At 39.5% G+C, this 21,417-nt stretch overlaps 1 protein-coding gene across 9 annotated transcripts in view; it reads right to left on the bottom strand.

Moving 5' to 3' along the window:
* Positions 1 to 21,417, bottom strand: part of nav1b (neuron navigator 1b) — a 67,808-nt gene that overhangs the window by 17,652 nt on the left and 28,739 nt on the right. For 8 of the 9 annotated variants that reach the window (XM_013910008.1, XM_013910009.1, XM_013910007.1 and 5 more), the window contains 4 exons: positions 19,123 to 19,225; positions 16,648 to 17,007; positions 1,700 to 1,850; positions 20 to 320 (listed from right to left, as the gene is read on the bottom strand). In XM_013910008.1, coding sequence (XP_013765462.1) covers positions 20 to 320; positions 1,700 to 1,850; positions 16,648 to 17,007; positions 19,123 to 19,225 — 915 coding nt within the window. Of the gene's footprint in view, positions 1 to 19; positions 321 to 1,699; positions 1,851 to 4,627; positions 4,922 to 16,647; positions 17,008 to 19,122; positions 19,226 to 21,417 lie in introns of those variants that run through there. The other variant, XM_013910012.1, reaches the window with a different exon arrangement.

The following is a 21,417-nucleotide window of genomic DNA, read 5'->3' on the forward strand; positions in this document are numbered from 1 at the left end:
TTTAAAAAGAAAATGTCACCTGCGACTTTGAGCATACTCTGGGAGGTATGGGTGATGGGGGAGGTCACACCCACAGGAGGATTTCTGCTTTTCTTGAAACTTCCTGGTTGACCCAAACTTTGAGGCTTCTTCAGTTCCCCTTTACCGCCAAAATCTTCACTAAGACTTGGAGGCTTCTTTCTCCACTTGCTTGGTGCCTCTGTCTTGAGACTTCCTGAGTCAAAGCTGGAGCTACCAAGCTTATGGGTGCTTTTGCCATCCTCACTGTACCAAGAAAGTCCACTTTCCACCAGAGAGCGCTTCTCTGCATCAGTGCGGAGCTGTAGAGAGAGGAAGGACACAATGTGGGCAACCATCAGACATGGTTTGTGTTATCTATGGAATTGACTGTTCTCTGTAATCTTTATCCCATCTGAGCTGCATTCCAGTGGGAAGGAGGGAGAGATAAACTGATACGTCCCAAGGGGATTAAAAAAACCCAAAAAAAACCCCACAGAGACAAAAGAAAGAACAAAAACATGTCCAAGAATTTAACACTTTAAGAGTTAGATCAACCCATTAAACAGTAAAACAGAAAATATTACAGCAGAGGACAGCTAGAGCATTATTTTTGTAATTTAGGGCTATATAGTAGATAAAAAACTGCTACACAACAATAGAAAAATCATGTGGTGCACCGAGGAGGTAGCACGGAGGGCAAAATTGGGCATGCTGTTTTTTGGCACCATATTATCCTGTTATAGAGCGACAGATGGCACATTGAGTAGCTCTAGTGTTTATTTCTTCCCAGAGACCAATTTCTAAGTAAGTAAAAGCACAACATTTACCTATGAAAAAGGTAGAATGTGCGGCCACTTAACCAAATCAAATTTGATGCTCATTTCTTTTCAAATTTAACAGAACATCCTTTAGGAATGGAATACTTACATGGCACCTAATAGGTTTTTCTTCACAAACATCAATAAAAGAGCTGATAAAAATTTCATAACTTAATATTTTGCATTCATTTTGCACAGTGTTATATGGAGAGACAACTATCTCCCAGGCCTTCAGATATAAAGGCAAGTATACAAGTAAATAAGCAGTCCTGGACTAACTACAGGTTGCTCTTTGGCAGGGCATAGGATCAACACAGCCACCTTCCTTTGGGAAAAGCATTATAAGTAAAGCCTTGGGAAGCAGTAAGGTGGAAGTGCAGTAATAGTGGAAGAACTGGAATTCCTTCGATGGTGACAGTCACAATTACACTAGGTACTCAAATTCTGGTTCTTCAGCCAGGGTCACCTAATTCAGCTAGTGAACTTCTGCTGTGTGATAGATGCAGGGAATCCTTAACTAGACGCATTTGAAAACTCTAGCAACTCTGCAAGATGATGATGATGATGATGATTGCACAGTGAAGCCCCAAAATATTCATGAGTGGAGGAACGCTCCCGCCACATGCATTTTTTCTGACTAGCAGGAGATTGCTGTGTGTACCGTGACAAGGTAAGCTCTGTAGTGGCTTTTGTGGCCTCTGCCAAAGCAAAGGATTGCCTTTAACACACAACAAACTAAATCACATGGTGTGGCTTTGGAAATGGTTTCAGTAAAGAACTAAGCTGCAATCTTTAGCAATCTTTTGCTACAAACAAAATAAGCTGTGGGAAAGAACACATGCCACATGCTGTATTACAGGCCGGTACAGTATTTCACTAACCATAACAGAGGAGTTGCGCCTTGATCCCAAGGGTGTGTTTGGGAGGGAGTTGAGAGACGAGCTGGCGTTGAATTCCTCTGAACTGAGATTCTCCGAGCCATCGCCATCACCATCGCTGAGTCCACTGCTAATGGAGCTGCTCTCGTCCCAACTGAAACCAGACAGAGTAACCACTTAGCAAAAATGTGCCACTGAAAGTGTGAATGTAAAGCACGAAAAGCTGCAGAACTCTGTGTTTGAGGAGAAGATAAGTCTTGCAGCAACATTAATTTGTCCATCTGCCTTCAGCAGGCTGTCTCTGGAGGAGGCCACATGCTTAAACAAACAGGTAATTCCAACTTGGCTATTTTGCTTTGACTTAACAAACACATCAGAGCTCAAGACCATATGGTGAACAACTCGTCAGGCGTATATCCAGAAGATTTCTTTAATTTATGGTATACATACATCAACACTGTCTTTAGGAACTTCAAAAATAAGATTTAAAGCCATACCTACATTTTAAGTCCCATATATTTTAATAAAAGTGCAAATTACAATTTATTCATTTTAACAAATCCAGAATCTGTGACAGTTCAAATTTATCAAACGAGCTGTGTATCATAACACTGTGTTTTACCACAAAGTGCCAAATTATAACACGAGACGTCATCAAATAGTTGCTTCCCTGGGTTTCTTGACTTCATAAAATTTATGCCCGTTTGAAACTTTCATCAATCCACAAACCCCACCATTCACAATCTTCACAGCAGCTAATAAACCTTTTTAAACACACTGCACCACAACTCATGTGGGGAAACTCCAGTCTAGCAATCATAATAAAATGGTCAGCTTGGGCAGTAAATTTTAAGTCAGAAAAATGTAAGCTTTACCATATTTTAATAAATCGTAATGACAGCACAGCTAGGACAGCACTCTTTGTAGTTTTTCAGCACAGCTTCAAGACATGCTGATGAATCGTGGTAAATAAAAAGTACTGCGACTGACAGTTCAGTGTTTAGAAAACAGTCTGTTATGCTCAAAAGAAGCAGGATGACAGAAATCAGAGTGACAGGCTCCTGAACCTTGCATGACCCTTCCCAACAGCCTTCAATGAAGTCCTGTCTCGCCTTGAAACAGATGCTGCCACATTGGCCTTTCTCCTGAGGCCAGAAGGGACGGGCAGTCCCTGCACACCCCAGAGAAACTGGTCTCTGGGTGCATTCATATTTGAAAATACAGTTCAAGAAAAAGCTTCTCAGTCAACCAAAACATCACAGGATAAAACAGTTCAATCTGAGTGGGAAGTTTAAAAGAAGTGCTTTAGAAGTGCAATGATGCCATGGTGAACTTAAAAATGGTATCTCCAGAGAGCTAAATGCAAGTCCAGCTCATATTTGGTATAATTATGTTCCCCATCATTACTACTGGCAGCCACAGGTGGTAATCAAATTTGTGTTGGCGCTCAAAAATGTTGCACAGTGGAAAAGGTAAATTAATATGCCTCTTAAAAGCAGAGTAACTGTTTGAGCTGAATCAGTTCTTTTCCCTTTCTTTGGTTTCCCTACTGAGCTCAAAATGCTCTTTGTGGGTCTGCAGTCTGCAATTAGCAAAGCCATGGAACATGGAATTGCACAGGAAAATAGAGGGAGACAAAAATGGCTTATACACACATTCAGAATGGATTTAAACACATGGCATGAGTTGAGTTATAGATACAGCTGTAAAACAGGGAAGAAGCTTTTCTTGACACTGTGTGCTGGTTTTAAGGCTTTTTGATGTATAAAAGCAGCGTTTTAGTAAAGGGATTTGTGGCCACAGATATGTGACCTCTTGACAACAAGAGTGTAACATAAAATAAATGTTGGATTTTAGAAAAAGTTCTTACATACCAGTAAGAATAACAGTGAGAAAAGTTTCATGATTTACATTAGGCACAGATGTTAGTGGTATGTTTGAACAATACCTCCTCTGTCAGGGGCGACAGAGGGGCCATGAATAACCCCACAGGGATGTCAGCCTAGGAAGAGGCAGGAGGGCCTGTGGGCTGTTGATATTACAAGCCAAGCTGTCTGCTCTCGGAGGTAAAATCCAGACAGGGAGAGGGTGGGAGTAGGCTAGGGTAGTGCATACTTCATACATTGGGTGGCAATTAACATTTTGTTTTCTCTGGCACAACTCCTACGCATATCTGATTTGAGCCCATTTGTGATTTGTGAGCTGCAATAGTGTGAATATTTCTTCTGTTTTAATAAGATTGAGAGGTGGTTGGTGGGGTAGAGCACGATGTGGACATTAGTCACTGTCTGGAGCTGGAAGTAGATTTAACAATCTATGGTGGATTGGATGAACAAGAAAAACAAAAAATACATCAATTTTTTTTAGGATTAAAAAGCTATCCAGGCTTCTCAGGGACCGTCCTTTGATAATATTGTAAATATCATATCAGATTAAATAGCACATGGGAGGGAGGAAGCATCTTGTAGGTCAATTTGGCAACGTGTCTGCAAAGTTTCGGCTTAAAAAAAGAATAATGATGTGGCTCCTGGGAGCGCATGACTGTAGCTGAATGAGTGGTGAAGACATCCTTCATTATACAGATAGCTGTGGTAGCAGCGCTCCCGTGTCCTCCAAGAATAAAACTGTGTTTTTCCACAGATGCTATAACTTCAACTGCAAAAACAATGTCTGATCGTGACATTTAACTTCATGGCGCAAAATGTTACAGGTGAACGGCAAAAGTCCAAATAATTAAAAATAATATATTAATTAGATTTTATCGATTACACTGTTATGCTATTACACCGATGCTCAAAAATAAAGTCATATTTAGAAGAATTTAAATCCATTGAGAGCTTCATTTCTTCGCGAAGAAACAGAATATTAGCGTCGGGGGCAAATAAAGGCAGATAATAAGCCAACGGCGAATAAATATTAATGATACATTACCTTGGAGTTAAAAGGAAAGTCCTCCTTGCTCGTGTCGCCGGCTGCAGCGGTGGCACTTTACCGACCAAAACACGCCCGCTCATTTGTGACTTGTACGGCTTTAGACTGAGCGCAGAGTCACTCCGCAAGCAAAGACCCCTGTTCCCTCATTCAGCGAGAGGAAAAGTAGTGTGTCTCTCAGCATTCAAGCAACACCCCCTCCCATAAAAGCAAAAAAAAGAAAACGAACGAGGAGATCATAGAGACCCCGATAGCTGCTCAGTCCTCAGCGAGACAACGACCAATTGCCGTGGAGCGGAGTGGTAGTCATGGCAACTCCAATTACTCCCTATGGTGTAATCCTTTACTTCGCCCCATGTAATCCGAATACTTTGATTTATGTTTCTGCTTCACCTGAAGCGCTAATTACCATAAAAAAAGATTATCCCAATGAGTCTAAGTACTGTTATCATTTTTTTCTTCTAAAATATGAATTTTAGTTTTCATGTGTATAATAAAGAACATCTTAAAAGTCAGGTACGCATAGCAAAACCTGAGAGGGTTTATAGAAGATGGAAACAGCTGCAAGGTCTGAAGAGTGGAGCCCAGTTCACGATTGCTTTGAACTTTAATGGCCAGCAGGGGCGACGCTTCTGTTTGTAAAAAAATCCGATTTTACAAGTCTGTGGGAAAACCACCACCAATGTCCATTGACCTATGGCCTCTCTAAACCCTTCACTGATGTGCAGATGAGTTTATGTTAGTTTCAAACATAATGAATATATCAATATGTTCATTTTGTTAGTTAGGATCCCCATTAGAGTCATAAAGGCAGATAATGCAGGCTATACTTAAGCAGAGCCTACTGTGAGCATTTTTGTTTGGTTGGTTGTTTGGTTTTGTTTTTTAATAAACACTGGATGGATGCACGGGTTCTTTTTAAAAACAGTTTCCACTTTGTTGTATCATTATCAGAAGCAGCGAATGTGTTAATAATACCAATAATAATAATAGCAATATTGATTTTCACCAATTGTACAACAAATACCAGACTCAAAACATTTCTTGTCTGTTGCATAAGCCAAAAAAGTATTTTTTTTAAATAAATACATTAAATATGCACGAATCCCAACTGCATAGAGTAATAAATGATTCACCTTTTTTGCATTTCATTGTGCCCCCCCCCCTCTTCCAAATGCAGTAAAATGAACAGACACCAACTATAATTGGCAGTAAGGCTGAGAGCAGACTTTCTTAATCCTCTGATGGATGCCATGAACCTTACCCATTATGGCAGCATAAACAATATCGCGTAGCATTAATACTAATGAGCACATATTATAGATACACTGCCACTAGGCCTACAACAAGAAAGGAGATTTGAGAGGTTGCTTTTAGCAACATGGGGTGCTGTAAATAGTGCAAGCTCCTTGTATAATTTTGATTGATTGCGTCCAAACAATTGGTTTAATTTACAAGGACGTGTTCCAATGGAAATTTTCCACTTTAGTCATGAGATCAGGGTGATCTTGATGTATATTAAGTAGAGATGGACCGATCCGATATTACGTATCGGTATCGGTCCGATACTGACCTAAATTACTGGATCGGATATCGGAGAAAAATAAAAAATGTAATCCGATCCATTAAATATCACGAAAGTACCTCACAAAAACACACCGTAACTCACCTCAGAACGTTAGCACATCGGAGCAGTATGCATCACGTGATAGAGCGGCTGTGGCATGCAGGACCTGTCAGTGGTCTGGATAGCATGTGGAGCTTCGCTAGCAACCCGGCATTTCATCTCCGACAAAGTTATCCCCGAGAGAAGTAAAGCAAGTGTGTAAGTCCATCTCTGAATTTAAAGCATTCCTGCGTTAAGCTTAACAAACGATATATGGAGCGACTGCCTCTCCTGCTGCTACTTCAATCATGAAACTGCTTAATGATCAGCTGATCGGCTTTTCTGTCGCGAGTCCGTGTCTCTTGTTTGCTTTTGGCCCACTTTGCACCAGAAAGAGGAAACCAGCGGCTGAACAACAGCAGCACGTTTAAGCTTGATCAGCTGTTGTTAGAATTTATTTAATATTACTTTCTACTCGAGGATCTTTTTCTACGTAGCTGACGGCTGGTAACTGTGCAGGGGCGGATCTAGCAAAGTTTAGCCAGGGGGCCGATAGGGCATTAACAGGGAAAAGGGGGCACAAAGACATACTTTTCTTTCTTATTCTCATTTAAAATGTCTAGCTTTTAATAAATAATTATCTGAATCTTACACCCAAAGTTTTAATCTGATGTAAAATGAATAGAAGTCAATTACTGTATATAGTAACTATTAAGTCTAATATATATACCCTAGTAAGCCATAGTACTTTTTCCTTTGGGAAGGTACCATCTGTGCAGTCTGCAATTTTTTTGAAGAAAGATGTTGAATCTATTTAATATTTCTTGAAAAATAATTAATTTCTGTGCATTTTTTTCACACTGCATCAAATTAAGGTTAATTACGTCGATTAAGCATCATGAGGTGGAGCGTGAGGGGTGGTTCCCTATTTTTTATCTATTTATTTTTGTTGTTGCTGGGAGTTGGAACCCTATTAGTTAGGTTGCTTAATATTTATGCTAAGTACTCTTTAAAATACCAGAATAGGGAGGATGATGTAGGTTTACGTTTATTAGATTGATCAGTATTGCTGAACTATGAAATATATTTTTTTGCATACAGGTATAACAGAATAGCTTTAGTGTAGTTGTTGTTTTAAACTTGAGTATGAACTTATACAAAATGCAGCAAGATATTTAAAAAACAGTTTTGTTGATTAAAAAACACTATATCGGATTCATATCGGTATCGGCAGATATCCAAATTTATGATATCGGTATCGGTATCGGACATAAAAAAGTGGTATCGTGCCATCTCTAATATTAAGTGTGTCTTGGTGTAAATTTGTTTTGGTGTCCCTCTTTTCTCTAGTATCCAACAACTGCTGAATGGTGCTTATTGTTCATATAAAACTTCAGAATCACTCATATCCACTGACTTCAGTGCAAACAAAGTCAATCGTAGAGCTGAAATAAATCTTTTAAACATGCTTACAAAAGGACTAAGAATTTAAAAAGACTATGTAAACAGATATTTCTATACTTTGACTTCTTTTTACATTAAGGAGAAGATTATCATGATGAATTTCCTTAAAGATGTTTAACTTCTAAGGCCTAGTTGGAAAAAAGTCATTCCAAGGTAAGGCTTGAATCACTGTGAGTGCAACCGCAAGCCCACAATGACACAAGGACCTCCACTGAGGCATGGGTAGCCTTGAAAGGCCTCCCTCCCCCTTTCATTGGCAGAGGTGATGATCTCACCAGATCTCAGCTCTGTAAACCTCTCCAGGAGGTAACAGCTCTATGGACCAAGAAAGCCCCACACACCCTGTCCACATCATCAGTTACAAATCAGTTCAGTGTGTGCCTAACAAAAATCATTTACATTTGAAATGCAGTAGCAAGACACTTTATATGCAACATGGCAATAAATCATTGCTAATTTCAAAAAGTGGAAAAAACAAATATACAGGACATGCAGAAAAAAAAAAGAAGATTTTCCACATTGGGGAATATTTCAGAGCCAGCTTGAATGGGATTTTAAAGGACAGTGGGGTTTTTTTTTGTGAAAAATAAACAGCTATATTGATGTCAGCCTGACTCCCAGACATAAAGGCATCCCTTAAAATATCTTTAGCAGAATGAGATTCAAACCTGATAAAATCTTGTCTTGTCTGTCTCCTTCTTTTCATATCCGTGACTCTAGCTTCTCAGACTGTGGCCCTTTGCGTTTTGCTTACAAACAACATGAAACATTTTGTTTAAATACCTGTTGGTTACTTCTAAACTTTACTTTCAAATAGCTAAACACTGATGATTATCTTGCTGCTTAAAATAGTGAAATGATCTGAACTGTTTACGGTGCAAGAAAGACGTGTGTTACTCACATCTCCTGTTTATCTCAGCCAGGCCACAGTGGTAATAAACAAGATGACATCCAAAAAGCCTTGAAGTCATGTTTGTGCTGTAGAGTAACAGCTGTCCGACACTGATAACCACATGGCATGTGTAAGAAACATCCTTTGTACATTTGCTTACATGGAAAGTTATTGAGTAATTATGCCACCATAAGTATTTACAGACTCATAAAGTGCAGATTAAACCCATCTGAGAGAAACGCAGCACCTTGTTTTTTTACTGAGGCAGAAAACCATTTTCAGGATTCGACCTCTACTGTTGTGATATTTGATCTAAATCATTTGTTCCATATTTCTCTGGTGCAGTAAAGTGTGTTGCATTGTGCAAGACTAAAAACTGATGAGAAATGAACAGGTTCTATCTCTGTCAGTGGCGAGAGGTCTCATCAGTTTGAATTCATCAGTATAGACTGGCATCCAAATTAGTAGCAAACTGAATAATGTGGATGTCATAATAAGAGTTCATGTAAGTATTTTCCCCCTGAGGGAAAAGAATATGTAATAAAGCGGCATAAAGTATGCGAACAGGTAAACAACTGACAATTTAAATCTATAACAGATCCAAAGTCTTTTCGAAGGGTTCTCATTCTCAACTAGTTTGGTCCCATTCAGTCAAAACAACATTACTAATGCCAAAGTTTGTTTGCTCTTGGCCACAAAGCCATTTCGAAGTCAGCATTATGGTAGCTTTTCATTATAAGTCTGCACTGTATCCAAGTAGGTGAACTCAGTAATGGTCAAAGAGACTGATAGAAATAGAGCTGAATGAAAGCTGTGAGTCCAGCAATGTGGTGCAATGACATTTGATTTCCAGCAGGAGGCACAATGATTTCAAGCTGTGCCTGCTATGGCTACAGTTTAATGTACATGCTCTGCAGCTGTGTTTTAAAATGAGGCACCACTTGGCATTTAGAAAAAAGCAGGACTTTGATTTTGAGACCTTTGATGGCGAGAAAGAGCCGACATTCCTCTGTTGTGTGCGTTCAGCTCAGAAGTACAATGTGGGAAACTGCTTTAGAAAGACAGCTCTGTGTTCAGTGATTTATGTCTGCTTAAATATCATTCATTCAGAGAGACTGCAGATGAAAAAGCTATGCATCTCAGGTCTTCACAGCCCCCAATTCTGATCTGTATTGAGGTTGACCATAACTACGCAAATAGGACTGGGCAGCCTTCGGCACAGAGCAGTGGCACATCAGTAAAGCAAATGGGCCTGGGATGCATCACTGACCGTCTCAGAGACTGCAGCTGACCTATCTCTTCAGATCCCCAGAAAATGTATTTGTCGTCGGATTATTGGACTGGAAAATTAATGTACCATTTCCATCGACCTCATAGGAGACTTCCACCTCAAAGACACGGCAAACAATATAGACGCCACACCTAATTCTGAGGCTTTCAGTCCTCTTGGTGCCACATTTACAGCCTGATAGTGTGGAAATCTGTGCTGTGCTGGTATTATGACATTGTATTGTTTCATTGTGTTGTCCTGCACTCTGTTTTTAGTTTCTTATTAATATGGCACTTAACTCTGATCTTGAACTGCTTACTGTCTGAGTAATGCAACTTGTGTACCAGGAGAGTTGAAGCAGAACCAAATCCAATATAAAGCAAATACATTTTAAATTAAAATGACTTCAACAGTCATATTCAAAAGCGGATAATCTGACAACTCCCACTCTGAAAAAATATATATAGTGGGGAATCACAGATTAACAAATGCCATAAGATTCCCGTTTTTAAACATACCGTTGTGGGGGGAAAAACGTTGATGTATCACATTTTCCACTTGGGGCTGAGTTTAAACACCGTCTGAATCCAAACTGTGCACCCAGACGACCACACGCAGACATGATACACGGATGAGTCATCGTCCCCGGGTGTTGCAATAATCGTCCATTATTCACATGGCTGAGGACGATGGTGAAGGTGGAAGTACACTGGTGTTGGGGGAGTCAGTATGTTAGTGACCAAACGAGCTCCATATTGACCCCAGATGCGTTCGAGCTGCTGACTTTGGAAGAATGAGTGCACTATTTATCTGTCCTACTCATCAGTAACACAAAGGACAGTATAATGGAGATTGCTTTTTTCCATTATTGCCTCCCTGTTAACCATTTTGAAACAAATTCAAATTAACTTAGCTTAAAAATGTGTGTAGTAGACAGAATCAAGAAAATCAAATCCCTTTTTATTGAGCTCTAGCCCATAAATGACAAACTCCAAGTGCTAGCTCACTAAACTGTAATACCAGCAATGCCTGTGGGGAACCAGAATAGAAAAGCCAAAGACCAACTCTTGAGCAAATGTGTTTAAGTGGGTTTTAAAAAACGTGTTAGGCCTCAACTGTCGAGGAAGCACTTGGTGACAATAGAAAGGTCCAGCCCAGTCGGGAAAGGGAAATTGAATGCAGACTAGCATGGGCATCTATCCAGGATCAGAGGACTGCAGCAAACCCTGTGCGCATTAGAGAATGTACTTGCCGACACACATAGTTTCCATAAAGCTGTGAAATGTTTTAAAAATTAGAAAACTGCACTCACTTTCACACACGCCAAGCCTTTAACCATGGAAATGGTGTTTTTATCCCACAATATATAGCAAGGCAAAGATAGCAATGACATATATTCAGTATTTAAAAGGGCCCAAAGGTCCAAAAGAGGGGGGGGAAAGCTAAAATTATTGTTCCCCACATTTATTTTCATAGTAAATCACGGTTATCATCCAATAATGCAAACAGAAATACAAACAATGCCCTTTCATACAAGCACCTGTCCCCCAAAAACGCCAGATATAAAACAATCTGGTGGTTATCATGCTGTCTTTACATCAGCTTCTCGTTGTCTATCGATTATTCTCTCATTTTTTCTTCGCATATTTCGTTCACCCTTTCTCGCCATATCTCAAACAAACCAGCACAGAATGCACATACACATCCTCCACACATACATCAAATCAGCAGCTATCACACTGACACACAAGGCAGTCCCATCACTGGGTCAGTGGAAGACGGTTGCCATGGCAGCACATCCAGAGCCATGTTGCCGCATGATCAGAAGGGTGATGCTGCTGAACCAGCCCCCTTTCTCTGCTCTGCTCTGCTCCAGCAGTAATAAAGAAAGACATTATCACAGGACAACGGAAAGAGATAAACTATTATGTTACTCTTGTTTTCAGGACGCCGTATATGAAGCAACTCTAATGATATTGTGTTATTTATGAGGTTACAACATTCGATAGATTTGCCCATTTGCTAATAAAACCATTTATGTACTATTTATTCAAGTCTTATGATAATGTTAACAGCAATGGCTTAAAGCAGGGAAAATAAATTAATCACAGAAATAACAGTGTCCTGAGTCTGTTACAGCTTTAAAGCATTGAATACTCAAGAGCTTACTGCTTTGGTTTAGTAACTGCTTTAAGTGAAAAGGCTTTGATAAACTAACTGTACATGCCCAGCATCAAGCAGCAGACAGATCAAAATGAATCTGATTGACTGAGTTATGATTCCAAATGATGGCTGTGTCTGCTGGATGATGTATTTGCCGCATTGCATTTGATGTATTGATTTTATTTTAATGTGTTTACAGCCTCCTTATCTATTCCTGAAAAAAAACAAAGCTAATATAGAAAACTGTATGTGTAAGAGCAACAAATAACGACTGGCACTTAATTTTTTTTTTTTTTTCAAAAGTTCAAAATGAGTCTCCTGTTATGTTATGGTTCTGTTTTATTAGAGGTGAGGTATCTCACATTTTCTATTTCTTATATTAAGAGACTGAGGAAAGGCATAAAAAGCTTTCCTTGTCAAGAAAAAAAAAAAGACAGAACAAAGAAAACTGACCTCAGATTCTTGTGGTTATCAGTAGCTCATTATTGAATTTAAGTGCCCTTTGCTCTACTGTAAGAAAAAAAATAATTTGAAAGCAGTCGAAAGGTTAAAACCTATTTGCTTCTCTCCTCTTCCAGTTTCAGGTTTTCAAACTGTTTATCTTCTGACAAAATACAAAAATGAGGCTTTATTTATCCCATTACGTAATTTCTTTAAAAGCTTGCTTACATGAATGCTTACATACACTACAGCTGAATGTCTGTAAAACATCAACCATAACTAACTCAACACCACTAAAAATCAGACTGAATGCTGAACAGGAGTCATAATGTAAATACCAGATACGGAAACAACCGCCATCAATATAATGTGATTACTGGTCCACTCATAAACCAGCCTCTCAAAATATGGCTTTTAACGGGATGATAGCATATAAGTGATGGTTAAAAACTGGCAATATGGTGTGAAGAAGGCAGCCGCAGGAAACATTTATGATTCCTGACGTGGTCAAGCCTAAATACGAAGCCAGCTCAACACACTAATGTAAGCTGAAACACAGCAACTCACTTCCTGAGTAGTGCTAGTGAAATGAGAAAAACTCTTGTTAGCTTCACTGCCAGCCAACATTTTAAGCAGACATGGAGTCTACTGAGGACAAAATGGAAAATGATGTACAATTTTGTTATTACACTGTATGTAATTATGGCAATTTTAGTTGTAACTGAATGTAAACATCCTTTTAGGAGAGAACAGTCAAGAAGAAAACTTGCAGAAATGGGAAATGGACTGGTACTTCTTTACCTCTACTAAATTTTGAGCACTCAAAAGTCTCATTTGCGCAATCACACACACATTCATACAGTGCTTTTATCTATACCTAATGGACAAGAGGAGGTGAAGACAAGATCTAAGTGCTTTCAGGATTGCCATCTTGGTGTTCTGAAACCAGATGCATCGAGTGAGGGTGGATTTGGCTAAGAAACACAGAGAGCATGCGTGTCCATATGGTAGTAACTTCAAAATCACAAGGTAGGGCCTCTTTAAAGCTCAGCCTGCTTGATCATTCTTTTTGACCGCAATTTATAAAATTACCTCATGTTTTAAACAGCACCTGAAACTATTAACTGAGATGACAAAGCAAGGAAGCTGAGGATGATTAGAAGATATGCTTCACTTTTCCAGGATACTCTGAGTGTCTCTTCTTCACTCACATTTTTTAAAGTGTTTATACACCATTCTGCATTTAATCATTAGTTATTATTAGTTTCTTACTCTCTTCTTCTACTGTCTTTTTTTCCTGTCTTCATGGCAGGTGGGTGCCCCTCCCTGAGCATGGTTTTGCTGGAGGTTTCTTCCTGTTAAAAGGGAGTTTTTCTTTCCCACTGTCACCAACTGCTAGGGAGTCATCTGACTGTTTGTATTTTCCTCTGTATTCGTTTAGGGTCTTTAAGTTACAGTAAAAAGAACTTTGAGGTGAATGTTGTTGCAATTTGGTGTTATTTAAATTAATTAAATTGAAGTAAACTGGATTGCTGAGCTAGAGATGCTAGACTTCATTGTTCCTATAGAGCTCAGAAATCCAATAATGCCATTCCATCTCCTTTGTATTAGTGATTTGACAAAAACGATGGATTAGATCACAGCAAAGTCTGCCAGATTGTCTTTGTTCCACAGAGTGTACAATATCAGTGTACAAACATTGATTATGAAGTGTTAAGTCATTAATATTTCATTAACTGTAGGTGTACACTGCACTGTTGGATGGCTTAAGATTAGAATGGTGACAAATAGAAGCAGCAGAACTGTACCTGTATATCCCCGTCTTGTTTGCCTTGTTTGTCTTTAGAGAGGGTATGTATCCTTTCTTTGTAATTAAATTAGGACAAACCAGCTTATGATTAGGTTACATGTTGCAGCTTTCTCTCAGACTTCTCCTGTCTGAAGAAGGCTGGAGCTGATGAGGAGACTGACTTATGTATCAGGTTATTGATGATGAAGACACACCGTAGCAGTGATAACGGTCTTTGTGAACATCTTATGTAAGCAGTGCTCCCTGGTGTCGATTAATCAATATCCATTACGCCTTGACCAATGTGCTGCAGTACCATTAGACTAGTTAGTCTTAACAACATGCCTTTTGTTTTATAATTTTTACAGTTGACTCAGTTTTCCATTTCTAGCCCATTTCTCTTGAGCCTTCAGGATTTTCTTTACATGATCTAAGTATTACATACTGCATTAGTGATTTGACATTCTCAATGTGCCATTCATATCTAGCTGATTATATGGGTGCTCATTTCAGATCAATACGTTTTATGAAAATGTAAAACTGGGGCCTTACTGAAAGGGGAGCAGAAATAGCACCTCTCCTTACAGTCGATTTTCAGTGGGTTTCCATGGTTACGCGGGAGGAGCCTGATCTATTTTCAAGAGCTGGTAGCTTCTCAATGAGCTGAACTGTAAGTGTGTGACAGGGGATGTGGAGTAAATGCAAATGCATCACAGAGAATACTGTAAAAAAATTAATTAATAAATTAGAGCATGTGCTGCAGCGCCTGCTTCAGAAACTGGATTAGCTTGTTATCTACACCAAAGGGTGTTGGTATGTTTATGTGGCACAATTCATTCTTGATATAGAGCACTAGCACCCTATTATTTCTGCAGTCACGTCCAAGCCAACAAACCAGAAGGATTTCAACCTTCCAACTACAGTATAAACACGAAAGTTAGTCACGTTAGAGAGAAAACAGCGCAAAATATTTCTGTTTCCTGGTATGTTTTGTAGACTGAGTGACCTGTTATTACGCATAACAGGAGGCATATCCACAGCATGCTTTGGGTATAAATGGTAAAAATGCTCTATGGGGACCCGTTTTTCCCATCAAGAGTTCTTCCAGTCACCTTGAAAGCATGTCTAGGGATTGCTGACTTTGGTGGCCTAAAACAGAGAGCATGATGAGGCATTCTAAAACTAGTGTTACATAAAATGATTAGCATCTTTGCTGCCTGCGGTGTCAAAAAGCAGAGGTGACACTCTCCGCTCACCTCTCTAATGAATTTGAAACACCCCAGCAGAGCTACTGCAGCGAGAAACAAGGAGAAATACAGGGCAGATTTAAATGGACTTTTTAGTGCATGGATGTTACTGTGAGGAATGGGCCCATTTGACATAATCCCCGTTTAATCCTGGCCTTATCAGTTTTATGCTGTTTGATCATTTTTCACCTCTCTCCTTCAAATTAACCATCTATCTTTACTTGTGAAGCCAGTTCTCCATGTTAATTTCATTTAGCCCTGTTCTAGTTTGCATTTTCTTCTTCTATGCTCCAATTTCTACTCATCTAAACTGTGCCTCACTTCCTCTCGTCTCCTTAGTGCACATAGTAAGAACGTGACCTGGCATGAAGGGCCTTTGGAGTGCTCCAGAGAGCTTAAGTCCCACTGCATGTGCAACCGTGATAAAGCTGCTACACTGGAGAAGTGTCCTGGATTCTTCCCCTCTCTCTCACGCTCACTGTCAGCTGTCAAGTTGTGAGTGGGAATTAGATAAAGAATGTGAGATGAGGGAATCATGGAAGATGGAAAGTGAGTGAGAAGATGAGCGAAAAAAACTGCACAGGTGCAGCTTTCTACATATGTCATCGGAGCTATTTAGTGCACTTGTTTATACTGTGTCTCTTTTCAAGATTCCAACACCCCAGAAATGAGGGAGTGTTTACTTTGTGACTGAGAAAGCCCCAGATAACTTCTTTCCTCAGTGAAAAAGTTAAAAGAAGCTTTCCACACGGTCAGCAAAAACAGGCTCAGACAATGCCTCGGGCAGTTTGAGAAGCCCTTAAAGTGCAAGAAAATACCAAACACGTCTATAGAGATTGCTGATGAAAGCTCTCTGATAAGCCTGCCAAGCAACATCAGGCTCCAGCAACAAAGAGAAATTCATGATGTCGACGTGAAAAGTTTCCTTCATGAAGGTTTTTTTTTTTGACCAGCAAAATATGCACACATTTGCAAATGAGGACTGATAGTATCAGGTAATGTCCAGCATTTCAAGAAGAGTGCCTACTTATTAAAATGCAGCTGAGCTTCTCATTGACCTTCCTCAAGTCAAAAGATGGAGGACAAACCAGTATGCACCATCTGCAGCAAACTATTGCTTCATGTTCTCATTTTTTAAGTGCTCTTACCCGTTAGCCAGGTTGTCATCATCATCATCTGGCAGGCTCTTCCCTAGAAGGTCAGTGTCACTCAGGTAACCAGACTTGAGATCGGGATCATCAACATCAAGGCTTTCTATGAGCTCAATACGAGACGTGCTGCTGAGTCGACTGGAACAGCGAGCAGGCATTGTATGGGCTGTGTACTGGGAACCACTCTTACTTCCCTGGTATCCGCCACCTGTGGAGGATGGGGCATCGCCAGCTTGAAGACGAGGGCTGGCCTGGCCGTGGCGCCAGGAAAGAGGTGATGAGCGGTTGGATAGGCTGGATATGCTGCGAGCATTGGTTTCATCGCTGTCATAGCCCACATTACTGCTGTCCAGACAGCTAGAGGGACACACAGGGAGAGGGTCAGGGTGGTTTACAAACATGTTCAAAGCAATTGGTTAACAGTCTTGTCCCGAAAGAAACATAAAAGAAAGACTCCAGATGTGCACAGCACACCCAGAAAACGTCTCTCTTTTTTCTTCTGAGTTTCTCTTCAAAGAAACCAACAGTGGCATTCAGTCGCTCTTGACCTAGATACACCAGTTGTGTTGTATCAAGTTCAGGGAGTAAAACTAGAAAAGATGCTGCTTAGGAGAAGACTAAAAGACAGATAAATTGCTATCTCTGTGTTGCATTGCATATAGCATTTCTCTCTCTTCTCTCTGTTTCTTCAATATACTGCTTTTGTGTACCAGGAAGTATTCCAGGATAGCAAGGACTCTGCTTTTCAGGACCACACACAGGAAATATTAATAAAAATTTTCTCTGTTGTAAGTGGGTCAGAATTAGAAACGTCCTCCAAATGGCTAGAAGCGTCTACTGTGTCTGTCGATTACATAACGAGATGAACCGAGTCACCCAAATAAATATTGCAGTGCCCACGACCATGCAAGTATTTTTATCCATTCTTCGTGGATAATTCATCAACCTGAAGGCTGAGAATTTCTGCATTTGTCAGTGACTTTAAAATACTATGATGATGAAAATTACAGGACGGTCCTGCAAGCAGCCATTAAGTCTCAGGTCAGTCATTGATTAACTGAAGCCCTTTTGATAGCTGCCTAAGAAAAATTTAGCGTGCAATCGCACAAGTGATTATTTACTATAATCACAACTCTTTGTTAAACAATATGTTTCAAAGAGGTTGAGCAGAGTAATTACATTAAAACTAAAGAGCTTTAAAGCAGCACTTCTCAACTTTCTGGTATAATAACAGCCATCACTAAACAAGATTAAGTTTATGAGCCAAACAGCCTCTTTAAACATCTAAGACAGAATAGTATCGCCCTGTGATAGTTGGGATAGACTCTGGATGGATAGAACTGAAAACATTAGTGCTAAACTTTTCCATATCTGTTAGTCTCTAACTCCGTCAATTATTTTGCAGGTAGTTTATAATCAGTGCCATGATGCACATGTGGGTGTTTAGAACTAAATCTTTGTTATAGATAAGACATAAAACATTACTTATCCAAGAGAGTTTTAAAATATAGAGGCAACGGGTTTGGTGTTAAAATTATGTAAGAAGAAGGAAGGTAAGAAAATAGGGAAGGGCTGCAGCATTTTTTTTAAACATGTGGAAACATAAATGGAAATGCAGCACATAAGGCAAAAACAGATTGTACAGGTCAATAATGCTGAGGTCTGGACTCTGGGGAGGCTAGTTCATGACTGTATCTTTCTGTTTAGTTATGCTTTTATTTTTTTGGCAGTGTGTTTAGGATCACTGACATGTTGAAAAATGAAGCAATTTCTAATCAGATGCTTTCCAGATGATATTGGATCAAAATCTGGTATTTTATAAGACCAACACCTTTGGGTGAAATGCAGCACTAAACCATGACACAAATGCAATTATCTGTACAGTTATCTGTAGACACTGACTGTTTTATTTCTCCCCTGACCTCCTCCGTACATACTGACAATGATTTGAACTAAAAATCTCCCATTTGTTTTCATCACTCAATGTGACCTGTTGCCACTGATTTTCAGTCGAGTATTTGTGTAATTTGTTATCCCTCAGCCCTTTCTCATTGTTTCCCTTGCTGAAAAATAACTTGAGAAGATTTTTGGTAACACTTTAGCAAACACTCGCTGGATCAACTGAAGGTCAGTCTAATCTCTCTAAGTCTTATCTCAGGTTTTTTTTTTGTTTCTCTGCTGTAGATAGTTTTTTAGGCCTGCCACTTCTTCTTTTGTCCTCAAAACTGCACACCATGCAGATATATGCCACCAAGGATAACCTTCTTGGTGCAATAAACCAATTTTCTGTTATCTTGTTACCAAGTGGCAACACTGTAAGCAGCCACAATGCAACTGATTACACATGATTATGTTATGTATCAATCCAGCAGGGTCTAAGTGTGTTTTTTTTCACTTTAAACTGACTTTAATAAATGGATTTATCTCATAATTTTATCAATACATGTATATATATATATACACTTTACTTACCTATGGCTCATCTGGGAGCCCCGCAGACTTGTCATTGTATCTTCTAAATTCTGGCGTAGGTCAAGGACATTCTGCACAGTCCGCTTCCTCTGGGACTCGGGGTCTGTGGGTGAATGATGCAGAAGCAAAGGTTATAAAACATTTAGACGATCACAATAAAAGCCAGACACACGGTGTTCTGAGCTTAGTTTTTAATGTTGAGTCATCTCTATATGCACGTTCTTCCTTTTATTATTTGTATTTTGACTACTGTGACCTGCATCCTCTGTGTAAGAACACCTCCCATGCTTGTTCACATCATTAAGCAGACAAATGTTACTCCATAGGCAGCTTCACCATGGCAACCCCTGCTCTACCCCCCACTGAACTGATGTGGTGCAGCCTAAAAATGCACCATTGGAAGGCTGCCATTGACTTCGACCTGCCGCCAGGGGGATTCATGCCACACCAGGATCGCTTTTACTTTCTTTCTAGAGATTTTCTGATCTGCTGAGCATTACCTCAGAGTCACTCGGTTCAAGTAATACAGCTAACTATAAGCTGAACTGCAGCCAGAACAGTTTCAGTGAAGGTCAGCTTATTTGGACTATACTCTGTGCACTGCAAAATATAGAGTCAGTGGGTTGTGACCGTGTCAAATCAATATTACAGTACAATTAGGAGCGCTGTTGTGGTAGCTGTAACAAACGAGAGAAACCCCCTGTCACACAAATGCAGGAAGTTGGGATTTTCCCCAGCAATGTTGAGGCAAAAACCCTCAGGCAGAAAGAAATTAATATTCACTGTATTAGCTGCAAAAGCTGAAGCAGAGGCGAGGATGTCAGGGGACCAAAAGACAAATCATATGCTCGTCTCATAAGTAGATATTGAACTAAATCAGCAGAGCACACAGAGAGTGAATTCTAAGCCTCAATTTGAGTTTACAAATTGAAATGCACTATTGTGATTTTTGCAAGTCAAACTAAAGCCTTGTTTACTTTGCCACTCTGAAAAAACACTGAGCTTTCTGAATGGTGTGTTCTTCGGGGTTCTATAATATACAGTAGCTACATATGTTATCTGCAAAAAAAGGACAACAACTAATTTATAAGCACACAAGAGCTGGTCCAGAATGTCCAGAATAAAATATTGATTTCATCTTTAGTGCTATTCTGACAGAAAACTGTCTGGCTCTGGTAGCATTTTTTGAGTAAAGATTGCAGTGCAGCTGGAATGCTACAGTACAAACTGCAGCTAAAGTCAGCCAAGAATTCACTCCATTGTTCCCCATATAAAAGATACTCAGCAGTTCTTGCTATTGCCAAAAGAAAATAAAAACATTTTGGACACTTTTGAACACTCATTATTTTTCATTTTATTACATGCATGTAATCATCTTCTTGCACAATTGCTAATCATTGAGCGTTTATAATCTAAAACATTGCTTTGAGAGATTCTTAGCAGATTAGACATGGATTTCAAATAAAAATGGTATATAGTCAACATCCTGTTCTTTATCTGTTTGTAGTCTACTGGCCTTCTTCTAAACACTATACTCTGGGAAAAGCATAGGTTTCACGTGACCCCAAATAGTTTCAATATATTTGATATTATCAGAAAGAAGATTAATATCTTGAAATTGCAATGCTAACACAAATATGTCCTTAATATGAGATCAGCAGAGGTGTCCACTGAGCAATGAATCTTTTTGTCATATTGCATTCTTATTCAATCTTCTCATTTCCTTTGCGATTAATTCTGGAGGAAACACTTCAGCAGGAATGCTAGACACAAAGTGCCCATGTGAATCACATCTGCTGTGAGTATTAGATTTATGTGTTGTGTTCTTGTTTAGTAGTGGTGTGGTACCCTGCATTGCAGTTGGATGGAAAAAGGGAAACTCAGACAGAATACTGAAGCAGATCTGAAATGGGAAAGTCCTATGAATGATGCAACATCTCAGGAGATACTCCATATACTCACAATGTAGGAAAAGATAAAAGTTTGGAAAGACTCATTCTAAAATAGCTAGAGGTCCTCAGTAATTAACCTTACAAACACTGGTAGATTAACAATAAAGGAACCGCATGTTGCACCAAGTCACCAAGAAATACAACAGCAGGGTCTTGCAGTCTTCTTCAACCTCCACATTTCACTTTTATGCCTGTTCAGGGGGTTAAATTTCACATGGAAATATAAGAACTGGACAGAAAGAGGAAAAAAAGGTTTTTGCTTTAGGGCAAAAAGGAAGGACAGGATCTTTTTGCAGCTCACATGAACCTTCTTATTTCAAAGGCAGATGTAGTAGATGACAAC

The sequence above is a fragment of the Pundamilia nyererei genome, unplaced genomic scaffold, assembly GCF_000239375.1.
Source record: "Pundamilia nyererei isolate P.nyererei 1_Seehausen unplaced genomic scaffold, PunNye1.0 scaffold00034, whole genome shotgun sequence".
In the NCBI taxonomy this organism is placed as follows: Eukaryota; Metazoa; Chordata; class Actinopteri; order Cichliformes; family Cichlidae; genus Pundamilia; species Pundamilia nyererei.